The sequence below is a fragment of the Olea europaea genome, chromosome 6 (genome assembly GCF_002742605.1).
Source record: "Olea europaea var. sylvestris chromosome 6, O_europaea_v1, whole genome shotgun sequence".
NCBI lineage: Eukaryota > Viridiplantae > Streptophyta > Magnoliopsida > Lamiales > Oleaceae > Olea > Olea europaea.
The window spans coordinates 3,930,333-3,946,819 of NC_036242.1; the positions used below are offsets into that span (position 1 = coordinate 3,930,333).

At 34.2% G+C, this 16,487-nt stretch overlaps 2 protein-coding genes across 4 annotated transcripts in view; one reads left to right on the top strand and one right to left on the bottom strand.

The window, feature by feature from the left end:
- The window catches only part of LOC111395549 (trifunctional UDP-glucose 4,6-dehydratase/UDP-4-keto-6-deoxy-D-glucose 3,5-epimerase/UDP-4-keto-L-rhamnose-reductase RHM1-like), a 3,450-nt gene extending 2,487 nt beyond the window's left edge, over window positions 1-963 (bottom strand). Inside the window, exon 1 of the mRNA XM_023021577.1 lies at window positions 763-963. The gene's annotated coding sequence lies outside the window, so the exon portion shown is untranslated. The remainder of the gene's footprint in view (window positions 1-762) is intronic.
- A 5,586-nt stretch (window positions 964-6,549) lies between these two features.
- LOC111395550 (protein FLX-like 1) lies at window positions 6,550-12,707 on the top strand. Of its 3 annotated transcripts, XR_002702809.1 has the most exons (7): window positions 6,550-6,690; window positions 7,008-7,652; window positions 7,724-7,887; window positions 10,343-10,443; window positions 10,580-10,685; window positions 12,314-12,382; window positions 12,498-12,707. XR_002702809.1 is itself a non-coding variant. In XM_023021579.1 (6 exons), the coding sequence occupies exons 2-5, from the start codon at window positions 7,045-7,047 to the stop codon at window positions 10,670-10,672; spliced, it is 966 nt and encodes a 321-aa protein (XP_022877347.1). In that variant the 5' UTR covers window positions 6,550-6,690; window positions 7,008-7,044; the 3' UTR covers window positions 10,673-10,685; window positions 12,314-12,707. The 3 variants fall into 3 exon arrangements, 2 of the variants coding, with proteins under 2 accessions (XP_022877347.1, XP_022877346.1); XM_023021579.1 differs by having other exon boundaries at window positions 12,314-12,707; XM_023021578.1 differs by lacking the exon at window positions 12,498-12,707 and having other exon boundaries at window positions 6,575-6,690; window positions 6,994-7,652; window positions 12,314-12,383.
- Window positions 12,708-16,487: the final 3,780 nt, after the last annotated feature.

Genomic DNA, 16,487 nt, shown 5'->3' on the forward strand with positions numbered 1-16,487 from the left:
TTTAGTTGTTAATGGTGCACACGAAAGAGAAGAAAGGATTGCATGAAAGTCAATTATATTTCTCCTTTATTTTGTCCATAAATGGATAGTCAATGATCCTTGAATATGAAATTCAAAATATTACTAAACACCAGATTGCTGAAGATATTAATGCAATAAGTCTTAGATTGTTTCAGCATTCATATATTCAAACTTAACAGTTTCTATTTCTTGTTTAGGAAAGTAAAAGCCAAAAGGACAAATTTAATCCATTAGTGATAATCACAAATACAAGAAAGATTATTCATCAACAATTGCACCAAATTGGAAAATGGTTAAAAATGATAAGTTTGATCCAGTATATAACTAATCCCAATAAGAGGAAAAAAATGATTTGGATTCATTAAAAAGCACCAGCATCCAAAGTTTCAATGCAGATCCACTCAATACTTTCAGATCCGATCAGATACACATAAGTGTACACAGAGCACGTGCAAACATATAGACAGACGATAATATGCCAATGCAGATCTGGATTATTTGAGAAAAATGGCCATTTACTAGTAACTAAATACATATTAACAACAGATCCAACCTAATTAACATAAACAAAACTAAATCATATGCTGAAATTAGATAGAAATGAAGCAACGGCCATTTTATGGCATTAATTAACCCACGAAACGGTAATAGATCCAACATAATTTTAAGAAACCCAGATCATAAAAGTAAACATTACGCTCAAATAAAATAAAAACAAAAAGGGATCATTTCATCACTTACATTTTTTTCGATAATTCAAATTTCAGATCAAAATACACCAAGCAAACCAGAATTTTTTCTCTAGAGAGAGAAACAGAGAGGAAAATGCTTCGGACCAACTACTGAAGGAAGAAGAATGACTCAGTGGCGAGAAGTGAGGAGAGACAACAGCAACTTCCCCCCCATATATACACACATACAAGAATCAGACTCAAATTCTTGCAATTTTTTTTTCTTTATTTTTCCATTTTTAGTTAGAGGTTGGCGGGTTCGGGCTGTGTTAAATGACTGATTTATCCTTTGACGGGTTGGTGGTTCTTGAACACACCGGCAGTATGAGCTCCTAAGATTGGGGTAGGGTCGTGCGTGGGTAAGGCGTAGGTGTAGATCATTGTGAACAAATTAAAAATTAAATAGTCATTGAAAGAACATGTTTAACATAAAAATAACATAAGGATAGAATATTTTATCAAGGTTGTTTGAGTGGTAAATAGTCTTTCTTGTCGAGAAGATTGAATATATTGTTGAAGTTTGCAGTACAATGCCAGTGTTGTGCTATCTTACATGTCATGTCTCGAAAGGTATCAATGTACATGACAAAATTCATTGCAAATGTTTTCTCATCTTGTCAAGCACCGTATTCACTAATAGTCATCGATCTCAAGTTAACTCGAACAATAAGCCATGTGATTTAACCGAATTTTCAAATGTCATAAAAAAAATTATTCGAAAATCTGTTAAACTGTCCCATGACCAATATGAGTTCAACTTTATGAAATCTTGTTTCGTTGAAAATTTTGAAGCGATACACATTTTTTTGAAGGTAACATCATTAGTAATCGTTGATTATGCGACTATAATAATGATAATTAACTTATTTTCATAAAGAATGACACTCTTCATAGTGAAGATTACCGGCAGTCATTCTACATGTCATATATTTGTATATACTTATTTGATATATTAATATAGTAATTTTTTTTATGGTCCCATACATCAAATAATAAAATGACGTATATGCTACGTAAGATGACTATCGATATTTTTCACTATAAATAGCAAGTTGATTGTAAGTTTGATGCTATTTTCCTATTAAATTATCTATCATTCTCATTATTTGGATACTCAACGATTCGCATGATTAGTATTGACGTTAGATTGAATGGGCCATGAGAGATTGTTTTGTTTAGTAACACTTTGTGCAACTTTTTACTTTACCGAATTGGCCGTGTGAGACGTGGAACTTTCTACTTTACCACATTAGTAAAGCTGAATTCAATTTCAACCCCGATAAATCATAGTTAAGAATCTGATTAGCTGATCGTCATATTATTCTAAATTATAAGTTCAATTAAAATTTATGAGTTTAACGTCTATTTAATAGATCATATCTGATGTCGTGACTTAAACGAATATTTAACGACATTAATGCTAGATGACGTTATTCACACTACAGTTTTTATCAACGGTATTACATTTTAATTGTAATGAAAGTTCTCATTTTTATTAATTAGCATGTCGTTTCATATGATGGTTCTAATCCAAAAAACTCAATATAAAAACGTACAAAGACTTATTTGCCCCTCACATTTTTAAATGTGAATAAAAAATAAATACAGAAGTTCGTCAAATATTCACCCCTCATTTCAAAGTATAGGTTCAAGATATTTTATCAGAAATCGTTATTAGAGACAAGATATATTAATTAATTGAACGTTAATGATTAGAATGTTATCATAACAAATTGAGAATATAATAAGTATAACTTTGAAAATTGTCGACTATTGAAACTAAATTATGATGGAGGTAACAAAAATTATGACAATGATATAATTACCTTATTTGCATGATTAACATCTATATATGGCTATCCATGAGAAATTAAAGAAATATCTAAAGAATTGAGATTTGAAAACTGGTGCACTAATCGCAAAATAATACTTGTCATTTTATATTAGAAGTGTAATATGAGTCGAGTCTCAATCGACTACTACCTTCGCAATTATTATTATTATAAAGGGGTCTATAGTCTGGACACCATGCCATCCCTAGCTTGTGTTACATATCTAAGTCAATCCACGTTTTGAAAATGAATTTCCCTCTTTTTTGATGGAAAAAATAAGCAGTATTGCATGGCAAACAAACACACGCCCCAGTGTACTTTTCAATATTTAAGATTTGTTGGTGCGTAGGTGCCCCTTTTAAATTTTTATTCTATTTTAATTTTTGAGTAGTTGTACTCTTGATTCCCTTCAATTCAATAGGTGGTTAGGTACATATTTAAGGCTAAACGTGCCAAAATATTAGTAATTACTATGGCCCTATTTGAGCCCATTAATTTCAAGGAATATATTATGAAATAATGATTGATTAAGAATGTATGGTTAAAAAAAAAGAATTTTTTTTATTTGCTTGTAATTTACTTTTAATGAATAATGTGTGATTAAGAATGAGTATTGTAAAAAATAATGAAAAAAATGTGTAAAGTAAAGAATGACAAACAATGACTAAATATTCAACCAAGCTACACTGATCAAAAGTGGTTGACATGCAATCTGACCGAACACTTACAATAAGAGGGGCCCACCTTTTATTGGAGTTTTCAGTGCATGCAGGTCTTGCACGCATTGTAAGTGTAGGTTAATATTTCTGTCATGCATTTTTTATTAACTTAGATTAATTCCTAAATATTTACTTCACACAATTTTTTGCCCCTTGCAACTATTTCGTATAGTGGGGAATGTAGGAAAAATTATATGGAGCATTCATCATGAAATTGAGACACATTAATGCTACGGCGTCTTACGGACAACCACGGAATGTTAATATTGATTGTTTCATCAAAATTAGAATATTTTCTTCCTTGCAAAAGGATGATGATTTTAGAATTGCTTAACATAATTAGCTTGCTTAGTATGGATTAAAATCATATTTTTAGTAAATTTTAATAAAAGCTAATGAAATATGAGGTTGAAAAGTTAATAAAAGTTGTGAGTGTTGTAAATTGTATAATTAAAAATGAGTTTGAGTAAAAATAAGTTTTAAGAAATGAAGACCAAACAAGAGCTTAAGCGACACCAAGCCGTATGGGGTATAAATGAATTGAATTTAGCCAAATCAGCCTAAAAAGGTTTGAGTTTGTAATTCAGTCGAGTTGTTATATGCTTCCAAGCTTTGTTGGGGGTGATCGTAACGATTTTGTAATTAAAATTGTGTTTACATGTGGTTTTTTTTATTTTAAAAAATATATATAAAATACAACAGACCTATCTCGAGTGCATATCAAATGTAGAACCTATTTATATTGCTACAAATAAGGTCAGGCGAACCTGTTCTAGTGTTTTAAAATGTATATTATACTTTGTAGAAATTAGTGTCCTAAAGTAAGTTTTATTGGTTAAAAATGCAGCTTTAAAAATTATATTTGATGAAATGAATAACTTAAAAATTAAATTTGACTTATTTTACAATAAAACATTATTAAGGAAGTCCTCTTTGGCCTCTTTAACTATCTCGAAATTGAAAGACTTGGCTTATTTATAGTCGAGTCATGAAAACCTAAGAATGCAAAATTTATGAGGAAATTTTAGTTCACTTTTTACTCATCCACAATATAAGAAAACTGCTGAGAAATATTCTGGTCTATGAATTTGGTTAGGACTCAACGTGTCCACTAATTGCTTCTCTAGTATTCTCCACGAGTAAGTTGAAAGCATGCGTTAGAGGTGAAAATTCAAAGCCTTTTCTAACATAAAAAAGTAGGAGAGGCAACGATAGTATGCACTCCACCGTTTAAATAAATCAAAAGGACAACAAAAAATATATTGAGCGTAGAAGTGATACAAATAAAGAAGAAAAGCAAGAGTGAGTATATGCATTAATTAAAGTGAGAATACGTAAATGCTAATCATCTTTACCAAGTCATTAAATGTGAGTATAATTAGGCAAGAGAAGTGAATTGAGGCTCCCTGGATGTTTGACATGTGGGCACATGACCCCATCTCCATGGTGTCATGTTGTCACATGCCAAGCATCATAAATTTGTGATCCCTCATGCTATTATGATGAAAAAGAGAGAATTTAACTCGTACCGCTATTATAGAAAAATGCCACATCAATCGCTTCTCATGCAACTTTGTATTGTTAGGATACAACTTACATGAGACACCTGTAGAATTGACTACAATTGCCTCGAACACTAAGAGCTCAACTAATGTGGCTAATGATTTTGTCTCTTCTCACCGCCTTAGATTTAGGAGGTAATGCTTCTGGAAGGAGCTAAGTCGTCGGAGGCATTTGTTAACAAGGAGTTAGACTGTGCTCTCAATGTCTCAAAAAATAAATTGTTGATGAGGCGATCCCTCGTTGCCTCAGAAGTGAAGGTAGTGGAAGCAACATACTTCCATCAATGGCCTCGAATACGCTTGTGTGGCATTTTGCTTAAAATGCTTAGCTAGTAGCCACAAAATCTGCTACGAAGGCAGATGTATAACAATAGTTGATTAAGTTTAAGGTCTTGTCAATATGTATGAGATATTTTGACTTTCAAGAGTGTAAGATTTGAAAAACTATGTACTGAGATCTTGTCATAGAGGTCTGTTGCATAGGTGCTCATTGTTTATGAAGTGAAAAATGCTTTTGCCTTATCGAAGCTAAGGCAATGTTGTAATGAAAACGCTCTTGCCTTATTGAAGTTAAGGCTTTGTAATGGTAGTTGTGGCAAGATAGGGTGTGATGTGTCAATTTTAATGGTGAACGTGGTGCCTCTAGAATTAACTATAGCTACCTTGAAAACTAGAGGCTTAGCTGATGTGGCTAAAGGTTGTGTTTGTTCTCATCGCCTCAGACCTAAGAGGTGATACTTCTGGAAAGAGCTATGTAATTGGAGGCATTTGTTGATGAGGAGTTAGACAATGCTCTCAATGTCTCAAAAAATAACGATTGAAGGGATGATGAAATGTTCCTTCATCACCTCAAAAATGAAGGCAGTGGAAGCGACATGCTTCTATCAATGGTCTCAAAAATACTTGTGTGACAATTTGCTTAGCTAGAAGCCATATAGTTTGCTATGCAGACATGTGTATAACAATAGTTGCTCAAGTTTAAGGTCTTATCAATTTATATGAGATATTTAACTTTGAAGAGTGTAATATTTGAAAAACTATATATTTAGACCTTGTCATAGAAGCCTGTTGCATAGGCTCTCATTTTTTATAAAGCAAACAACGCTTTTGTCTTACTGAAGCTAAGGTAGTGTAGTAATGAAAATGCTCGTCTTACTGAAGTTGAGGCTTTGTAATGGTAGTGGTGGCAAGATCGGGTGTGACGTGTCATTCTTAATGGTGGATGTGGATGAAGGTCATGGTGATGACAATTGAGCAAATCGAGTATCGCGGTGTAGATTGATTTGAAGGCGATGGTTGTTTTGAGATGGCAAGGGCTTGATATTTTTGTAGGTTTGGTGACGAGATATCAATGGTGATGATGAGTGCAATTGTACGTGGGTTTGATGGTGATGATGCGAGAGCGAGGGACAAGGGATAGAGTAAGAGTTGAAAGTAACGTGGACTTATAATTAATAGAAAAAATGTGATGAGGGATGAAAGGATGGGTGATGAATTATTTATTTATTTATTATTTTTTTTTTTTGAGATGCTTGATTTAATAAATACTTTTTTTTACACTTAATTTAATATAAAATATTTGAATTTTGAATTTTGAATTTTTAAAATATAAATAAATGAATGGGCCTATTTTCCGTCAAAACTCGACAGAAGCCCAATGAATGATATTTTCTTGTATAGCCCAATTAAAATCCAAATTTCTTGGTGTAAACCTTACGAATAACAATAGGGACAAGCGGCTGAGGGTTTTTTACCTTGGAATTCGAAGGAGAGGGAAGAAGGGAAACGTGTTCATCATCCTCTACAAGAATAACTCAACTTGGAAGTTAGTATTTGATTTATTTACATAAAAACGGGATTTATATGTTTATAAGTTGATTTCAACCTCGATCTGATTGTTTGTTGTGAACGATTAATTTCAATTCAACTCCTTAGAATTTACTATTTTTTTTTACCAAAATTGTTATTTCTTGATGGTAATCTTTCTCTAGAAACAGTGATTTCCTCGACGACATCTATCGAATTTTTGATGCGGTTGTTTATGGGGTTCTCTCTTGTGCACTGAATCCTTTCAATTTTAAATTCTTTGAAACTTCTGAGTCCAATTGTCAAGTATTGATAGGCACAGATTATTTGTAACAGATTTTTTCCTGGGAAGATAAAACCAACTAGAAGATTAATGTCAGGACGAAATTGGGGGATTCCGGTTCCTATGAAAGGAGTTCCTCATGGTGGGCTGCCCCCGCCTACAGTTCATGAATCGCCTCTTGTCCGAGGCCTTGGTGGAGGACCTCATCCTGCATTGTTGGAAGAAATGAGGGAATCCCATTATAGTTTGGGTGGACCCAGACCTCACCCTCCTCCTTCTGCCCTTATCAAGGAGCGATTGGCGGCTCAACACGATGAGATCCAGGGTATGCTTGTTGACAACCAGATGTTGGCTGCAACTCACGTGGCACTTAGGCAGGAATTAGAGGTTGCACAGTATGAGTTTCAGCGGGCTGATAAGTTTGCCCATTCTTTCCATGCTGGAACGGATTTAGAGATGAGGGAACTTTATGAGAAGTCTGTTAAAATGGAAAATGAACTTCATGCTGCTAATGCTATGAGGGCTGAGCTTATGCAGGTGCACATGGATATTAAGGAGTTAACTGCTGCAAGGCAAGATCTTACAACTCAGGTTCAAATGATGACTCAAGACTTGGCTAGAGTTACTTCAGACTTGCAGCAGGTTCCTGCAATTAAGGCAGAAGTTGAGGGTTTAAGACATGAGCTGGATCGAGCTAGGTAACCGTGTGTAACTTGTTTTATTTCTGCTATCACGCCTTCTATATTTTAATGTTATTGTTGGCTTTTAGGGCTGCTGTTGAGCGTGAAAAGAAGGGTGTTGCAGAGAGCTTGGAGCAAGGTAAGATGATGGAGAGTAAGTTAATCACAATGGCTCGAGAGGTGGAAAAACTACGGGCAGAGTTGGCTAATGCACAAAAAAGGGCTTATGCTGCTAGTGCAATTGGGAATCCAGGTATTCTATGTTGCAAATTAATGTTGCTAGTGCCATTGGGAATCCTGTATATCCTTTTCATTGTTTATTCTTTATAATGAAATTATTTCCAGTAGGAGATTGGAGGGAGTAAGCTCATTTACTGGATATGTCATTAAGTTTTTCTTTCATCAGGAATTGAAATATTTCATTCATGTGTATTACCTGAATTTAGAATCTTGGACATAGATAGACATTATTTCGTAATGAAATTAGTTTTTTATGTGGGAGGAAATGGTAGGAGTTTTGCGGGCGGTAAGCTCTTTTACTAGGTATGACATTCATGTGTAATTTTACCTGGCGTTAAAATCTTGGATGTAGATGGTCCTTACTTTTGTGGCTATTAACTGCAGTGAAGCCACTAATGGTAGTGTATATATCTTGCACATTATTTGGTTAATCCAGCTACAGTTTTGGTAGGATTGAATGAGAAATGCCTTGGTTGTAAAGTCAATTGACTTGCAATTCTGAGACTGATAATGATATTTGAATTGGACTATATTGCTAAGTTAGCTTGAGTCAAAAACCAAGAGTAGTCTAGACAAATCTATAGTTTCAAGTTATTTCATTGGCCTATACTAGATTCTTTTAAGTAGTTTTAGTACATCGTGACATTGTATCTTGAGAACATATCCATAGAAGGATGGTTTTTGAGAGAGAGAGAGAGAAGGTCATACTAATTTGAACTTTTTAAAATGTTTATTTCTTTTCAAAACCCTAAATTATAACTCTCCTTTTCTTCTTCAGCGCCAACTCTCTGTTCCTTTGGATACACAAGACAATGCGAAATTGAAAAAGAGAAAAAAGACAACCAGCACAGAAAATAAATGAGCAGAAGAATAAAAATTGCTACTGAGAATAGGTAGTAGAAGAAGGTAGAGAGGCTGCAATTATTTGCTTAAATTATATTCCTTGATCTGCAAAATGGGGATTTTCTCCAGATAAATCTAGTAATAGAGTAGTTAATGTATTAATTGAAAGCTTGACATTGCATATTAGAACTCATTAAAGCCCTTTTCGCATCATTATGTTCAAAGGAATGAGGAAGCTCCAATACAAAAACATTGGAAGGGAGTTGCTTTAAAATGAAAAAAATGAAAATGTTATACTTATTTAAGAGAGCTGTAACAATTAAGGAGAATTTTTGTAGCATTAATTATGAAGAGTTACTACGGTCGATGGAGCTCGTTGTTTTATAGTCTTTCTTGGAAGTGTTTATGTAATGCTTTCAAAGTGACCAATGGCTAAGGAAGGATACGTCTGTATTTCTATCCTCAATCTGTACTTCCTGAAGGATACCTTCTGACTGAGCTAGTATTATTGGATGCGGCAATAGATGTTCTTCCAACTTTGCTTTTACAGTCGGACTAGTAGACTATTGAATTCCATCATTGAGCTCCTTCTACTGTAAAGTACCGTTTGCCTAGTCGGATCCCTTTTTTCCAGTTCAAATCTGGTTGTCACTTGTTTAACAAAAACTTGAAGTCTCTTCTTCGTTTTTGTTATGCAGATAGAACTTGCAGAATTATTTCCTGCAGAAGACGGTTGATACTTGTTTGATGCTAAGCATCTGGTTTGCGGATTTTCTAGAAGATTGTAGTTAATTACATCTAAGATTCAAGGAAATATTCTAATCTAATGGAAGAGGCCTGGCAAGACTTCACAATTCCCTTCTATTACTGATTACTGAGGTAGTGTCTCTTGATTGGATCACAAATCAGATTGGAGTGCCTGATAGGAAATATCCCATTCGCACATAGACAGAAAGCTGAGAATGGGGCTTTACAGCACATCTTACTATAAAGGGTAAAACTAACTTTAGTTATCAGAGAGGTTTGGGATAGAGGAGGAATTCAAAAATGGAAAACGAGGAGCATGCTTTGAATTTTCCCATGCTCCCAAAATTCGATGAGTTTGGGGAGCAGGTCAAGTAGAAGGCCAATCACTTGACTCTTCTAGTTTGGAGAGTTGAGGCACTACTTTGACTGGCAACCATTTTTTATAAGGTTATTAAATTAGTCTTTTTGACCTGTAAAGTAGGCCCTTCTGAACGAAAAAGTCAAAACATAGACATTTTTGGCTTTGAGCATCATGAGATAGCTATTTTGATAAATTCCTCTTTGTATTTTCTTATGAGTTTTCTTGAGATCTGTTTGAACTTTGAACTAAATATATGCGTTTTGTTGCTTCTCCACTGAGTTTACTTAGTTTCAGATCAAAGACAGGTTTGTATGATTGTATATTACTTGAATGATATATTTTCTAAGCAATATTTCACTAAATCTACGATTGTTATTGGTTAATTTATCTTCAGACATTCATTATAATTGATTAGTGTCTCGCTACATCAAATTTAATGATTCTATCAAATTGATGTATGAAATGAGGTAGGCTTTGATATAAGAGTTTTATTATAGGCTGAATTTTATATCTGCAGCTGCAACTTATAATGCAAATTACAGCAATCCTGAAGCAGGGTATTCAGGGAATCCTTATCCTGTAGCCTATGGCATGAACCCCCCAAATCCAATGCATCCTGTAAGTTAGTAACTGAGGTTTACTCTTTTGTAGTTTGAAGATGTGCACCAGTACAGAATTTGTGCAAATATGTTATTTTGTTCATATTGATATTACTCAGCAAATTATTAATCAACTTTTCATCCCCTTGTTGTAGGCACCTTCTGGTGCACAAGGTTATCCTCAGTATGGACCTGGACCCGGCACTTGGGGTGCTTATGATACGCAAGGATATCCAGGACCAAGATAAAAGTTCATGCTAGGTTGTGTTTTTACCTTTTCCTCTATGGTATTTCATGAGAACTTAATTGGGTGTGATTGTCTCATTATGAACATTTAGAAAATCATTTTGTAGCAGCAGCATTAATATTGCTTTCTTTCAAAGAAGTCTTGATACGAATATTTGTTATCGACTCATTTGTTTGTCATGCGAGTGTACATAAATATGCCTATTATTCATTTATTATCTTTTATAAATACTAGCTATGAGGTATTTTCAGGTTGATTTTTTTCTACCAAAATTTTGTTCTAATTGCTAGGACTTTCCCTTAAGTTACGTGAGATATCATCTGGCAACTCTCTTAATTAACCATAGATTATCTTATCAACAGTATATATTTTTTTCATCATTTGAATATCGCCTGCCTTTTTCGGGCTTGATAAATCTATTGTGTCAGTTTCTGCTTGCTTTGCTGCTCCAGTCCATGCTGAAGTTTGAAGCCCATCATTTGGTTAATATGCAAGTGTTCTGTAGTGCTTAATGGCGTTTTAGTGTTGTAGTGTGTCTTGACCCTGATCATGCTGCTGAACATCAATTGGAGGGATTTCTTCCTATTGTGAAGCCATGAAAATTTGGTAAAATTATGTATACTTTTTCCTTAAAGTGACGAAGATGTACAACAAATAGAAAGTTTCACACAGTTAAAACTGAAATCTACCTTAGACCCAATGAAATTCGACTTGTGAGAATGGAAACTGAGACTTCATTATCTGACTTTCAAATGGAAATCTATTTCAATTTGAAACATCAACTTTTAAGATTTGGATGATCGTGGGGTTTATTTGAAGTTCTAGTATTATTTCTGTATCCATCACACCTTCAAAATATAAAATTTTCCAACTTCACAGTCCCACAGATGGTGTAGTTCTTATTGTTTACTGTGCTTTCTGTGCGACTTTCAATTTAGTTGTTAAGGTCACAGTTCTTGGTATTTGAGTAGCATCTCCTGAATTAGGATTGTTGCTTCTAAGCGTTCGAATGAAATCTAGTGTCTCAGAGTCAGACTTTGCACAATATTGGTTTTCTTATTAGGTTCAATTTAGAGTTAAGGTGCGGGTAGATGCACATTTTAGAGAGAGGAAACCATCTATCACATATTCTGCTTCTAAGTCTCTACATATATGTTTTCTATATTTCCACACGTTTGTTGGTGATTCTTCTCCTTCCCTTCTTTCCTCGGGGACTTCGGCACCTCAATTTTAAAACTAGACAAGGGAAGCTATCAGGTGAAGTTTTTCAATTGATCGTTGCATTTATATGTAATGACAGCTAATCATTGAGCCCTCATCTTTGTGTTGGCATTTCCAAGACGGCTTTACATGTTGACATGTTCTTTAAAAAATGTAAATTATAGGAGTTTAAATAATACTCGAGTTTCAGGTATGTAAATATTTGTTGCGTGCACAATTTTGTTATTAATTTGGATTTTTCTGCTAAAAGATAGTTATTATGCAATATCATGACTTGTTAGTCACATTATTCAACTTTTGTCTTTGCCTTATCTGTTAGTTTCCACTTGCTATGAATTTTGTTGAATGATCTGACATTTATTATTACTATCCTCTTACTCAAAATTTTTTGACATCCAAAGGATAATTCTTTAATTCTTAGGTCACGGGAAGGAGCCTCGGGGTCGGATTTCCTAGCTTTGAAGGACTCTACTTGCACGTTTGCAGTAAGGTAGCAATGGAATTACATTTTTCAGCGTTCTGTGCGTTAGATGAAAATTTCTGTGGAGAAGCTTATTACTGCGAACAGCGGAAAATGTTCATCCTAATAATTGTTTCGTCCGCAGGAGAAAAAGTATGGCTACAGCGGTTATGAGCCTTTCATTTACTTTTGTGTTTAGCTAACACTGAACTAGGAGGGCTAAACTATTGAATGGATTTTGTTGTCAAATTTGTTGGGGTTGTTTGTACAGTGTAGCATATGCATATCTTATTGACCTGTCGAGCCAATTTTCGTCATGTTTAATGTAGCAGATTATGGAATTTCGTTGTGCGAATTTCATTTTGTTTTATTTAATTGATTCATAAGAAGCTAAATTATCTCCCAAATAAATTTCAAGTTTTCCAAATTGTTTACACAATTTCAAAGAATGAAATGATTTAATTTGATGCAAAGCAAATAAATATAGGGAACACCACATAAATCCTCCATTTAAAAATCACATTTCAAAACTAACAAACTTCAAAAAATCTTTCAAAAATAAGGTGATAATTAAATTCATTAAATATTTAATTAAAATATAATATAATTAATTTACTTACCACACTTCACCTCCAACCCACTCACCAATCACATCAAACTCTTTTCCTTCTCTCTCCACCCCCAACCCCACTTCACTTCCGGCAATGGTTCCGGCAACAATTCCGACGACCTCTTCGGTGAATATTTCGGGGATTGCTCCGACGACGGCTCCGGAAAATATTTCGACGACTGCTTCGGCGATAGCTCCGAAGACAATTCTGACGACTATTCCGGTGACCAATCATGTTTCCAGCGACTACTTTTTTTCTTTTCTTCCTTTTTAGCAATAACCTGTGACCAATTCCATTAGATTTGTGACATGTTTACATTGTGATCTCTGACCACTTTTATTGAATCTGTGACATAATCAAGTGGGATGAATATGCATATGATTAATTTCAAAATTAAGAAAATAAAGTTTGAAATTTCAAAAATCAAATACTATTAAAATTTTAGTTATGAAATAATTAATCAAAAAAAATTTTGTAATTAAATATGTTAAATTCAAAACTCTTGTTTTTTTTTTCTTTTTTTGGGCAATAACCTGTGACCTTTGTACATTGTGACATATAAACTATGATTTTCAACCTATGATTTGTTACCCGTGACTCGTAACATAAAATGTGACCTATAAATTTGATCTGTGACTTCTACAAAATGGCATGTGGCCTGTTAATATTGATTTATGACCCCTCTATGCTGACTATGAACTTGTGAACTCAAACCTGTGAATAGTGAATTGTGACCTTAACAGCGAATTGTGACCATTGACGAATGAGTTGTGACCTTATGTGTTCATGACCAAAATTGTCTTCAGTGTGACTATTTGTGACCAAGTTAGTCTAATTTGTGACTATATGTAACCAAGTCACATTAGGTCACAGTTGACACAAATCTGGTCACAATAAGTCACAATGAAGATAGGTCTGGTCACTCACTACCATTCTCAACACCGGCAACCAAACGTACGCCACCTCACCAATGCATTATGACCTTAACGGCGAATTGTGACTAGTGACGAATGAGCTGTGACCTTATGTGTTCATGACCAAAATTGTCTTCATTGTGACTGTTTGTAATCAAGTTAGTCTAATTTGTGACTATATGTAACCAAGTCACATTGGGTCACAGTTGACACAAATCTGGTCACAGGCAGTCACAATGAAAATAAGTTTGGTCATTCATCACCATTCCCAACACCGGCAACCAAACGTACGCCATCTCACCATAACCGCATGTAACCAGCAACAGAACCATTAGCACCTCACGACCACCACCAACACAACCACCACCATCATAGCTTGGGCTACCATCGTCAACTACACACAAAGAACAAAGCTCACCCCCAAATTTTTCAGCATTATATCGTGACCAAAGTTTACCAAATCGAGACCAACAAAACCCACATAACCAACAAAAACTCCAACAGCAAAGGGAAGCTCATATCACTCGCAAAACCCCACCACACAATCACTCCCTCTCGTCGGCAACCACTTTTGTTGCTAGTAACCATTCCCACCATCAGGGGCGGAGCCAGGATCTAAGTTCAGTGCGGGCAAAATTTTATCGATGTTGAATGTCGAGTTTTTAGTAATGGATTTAATGATGATAAAAATATAAAACAATATTACGACAAAACTACAAATGACATAATTTATATATTATATTTGTTTTTTCGCGAGTTTTCATACTTTGATATCGTTGTAAAATAACTTCATTATCGAGCTTCAAAAATATATTTTTCTCTACATGAAGGTGGATTCAATCAGGTTGATCATTAAAAACAAAAAGTTAAAAATAAATTTTTTTTTTCAGTTCTCAACTGAATGACTCTTTCTTTCTAAATTGTGATATCATTTTATTTTAAACAATCAATTTTTTGATTAAGAATATATATATTTCTTGTATTTTCACACAATCCCTGTCTTACAAATTAAAAAATATTTGTTTTTTTTTTCAAAAACAATTAATTTGAATCAAATGAAGTCACCTTTGATTTAGATTAAAATCATATATTTAGTATATTTTGATAAAAAAAAATTATGGAATGTGTGAGTAAAATGTAGCGGGCGTATGCCCGCACTGGACATTATGGGGCTCCGCCCCTGCCCACCATTGTCAATCAGATCAACAGATTGTCAAAAACCACAACCAACACAAACACCATTACCCTAAGAGAGAAACTGGCTATGACTGAGTTTTCAAACGAGAATGCAGCGAGCTCAAGCATGCCGACGTGGCCTACTAAGGTTTGCTTAATGATGCCCAAGGTGTATTGACAAATGGAAGTGAAAATAGCCAAACCAGTAAGGTACCAAAGCTTTATGGACTCGATCCAGAACTGCTCAAAGATGACTTTAACTCCAGTGACTCTAATGATCGCAGGAATGTCATTTTCGTCGACGGTGAAAAATGAATTGATCGTTGAATTGAATTTCTTTTTCAGTTTTTTCATCATTCCCAGTAGAATTGAGTGGTTGCTTCAGATGTTACCGCCTATTTGTTGCCCAGATTAGTAGTGCCCTTTCGCCCCTTTCATCATATCATCAGCGACGATGCCGATACTTACACAGTGGTCGGCCAACTGGTCTTCCGACAAAAAGGAGCTAGTAGCGGTGCCTCGTTGCTTGCACCGACGCCGAAATATCGGGGGCTTTGAATCTTTAAAAAAATGACGCCATGACATAGAGAGGCAATGGCTAGAAAGGGAGGAGAGATAATAGAGAATGGGGAAAATGGATTAGGGCGTAGATGGGTTGGGGTCAGGGGTGTTTATTAGATTTGAATTGATTATATTTAATAAATCCTAATTACCACCTGAGATTTGAAATCTAAACTAATTTAACTTATTTATGATAATTAGTCTATAATTGTAGGTGTCTAGGTAATTTTCCCATAAATATATTTAGGGTGAACATGATCCGGTCCAAACTGAACTGAACTTCAAATTTTAAGTATTTAATTATGGAATCGTTCAAGTTTTGTTTGATTTATTTGGATTTTCGGATTTTGTGCTATAATTAAATTTTTTAATATTTATGAAGTTAAATTAATTTAACTAATGATATGTTCAATTTTAGCTTTTTGAAGATAACGTAGTTCAATTTTGTGCATATTTCATGTCTCTTTTTGTTGAGTTTTTTTTTCATATATTTGATTGTTAAAATTACAATTAGAGTAAGTTAGATGGTTTACAGTAATGAATAAAGCGCATTCGAGTTTCAATTTGATTTTTTCAGAGCGGTAGAAAGACACTATGGTAGAATAACTGATTTGTGTAAAACGTAGGTTAATTTGATGAAGTTGGACTTCGATTGGAAATTAGAAATAAGAATATCATATTTTTAAGCTTGAACTAAATTAATTAGTTAATAGATTTATTTAGAAAAAATAAAATGTTTTTTTGACTTATTTAAGATAAATAAATTAAAAAATTAGGAATCTTCGATTCTTATTCAATTTTTAATCTAGAATTAAGAACTGAACCAAGCTCGTAGATTCTCGATTAAGATACCCGTTCGAATATTTAACTTAT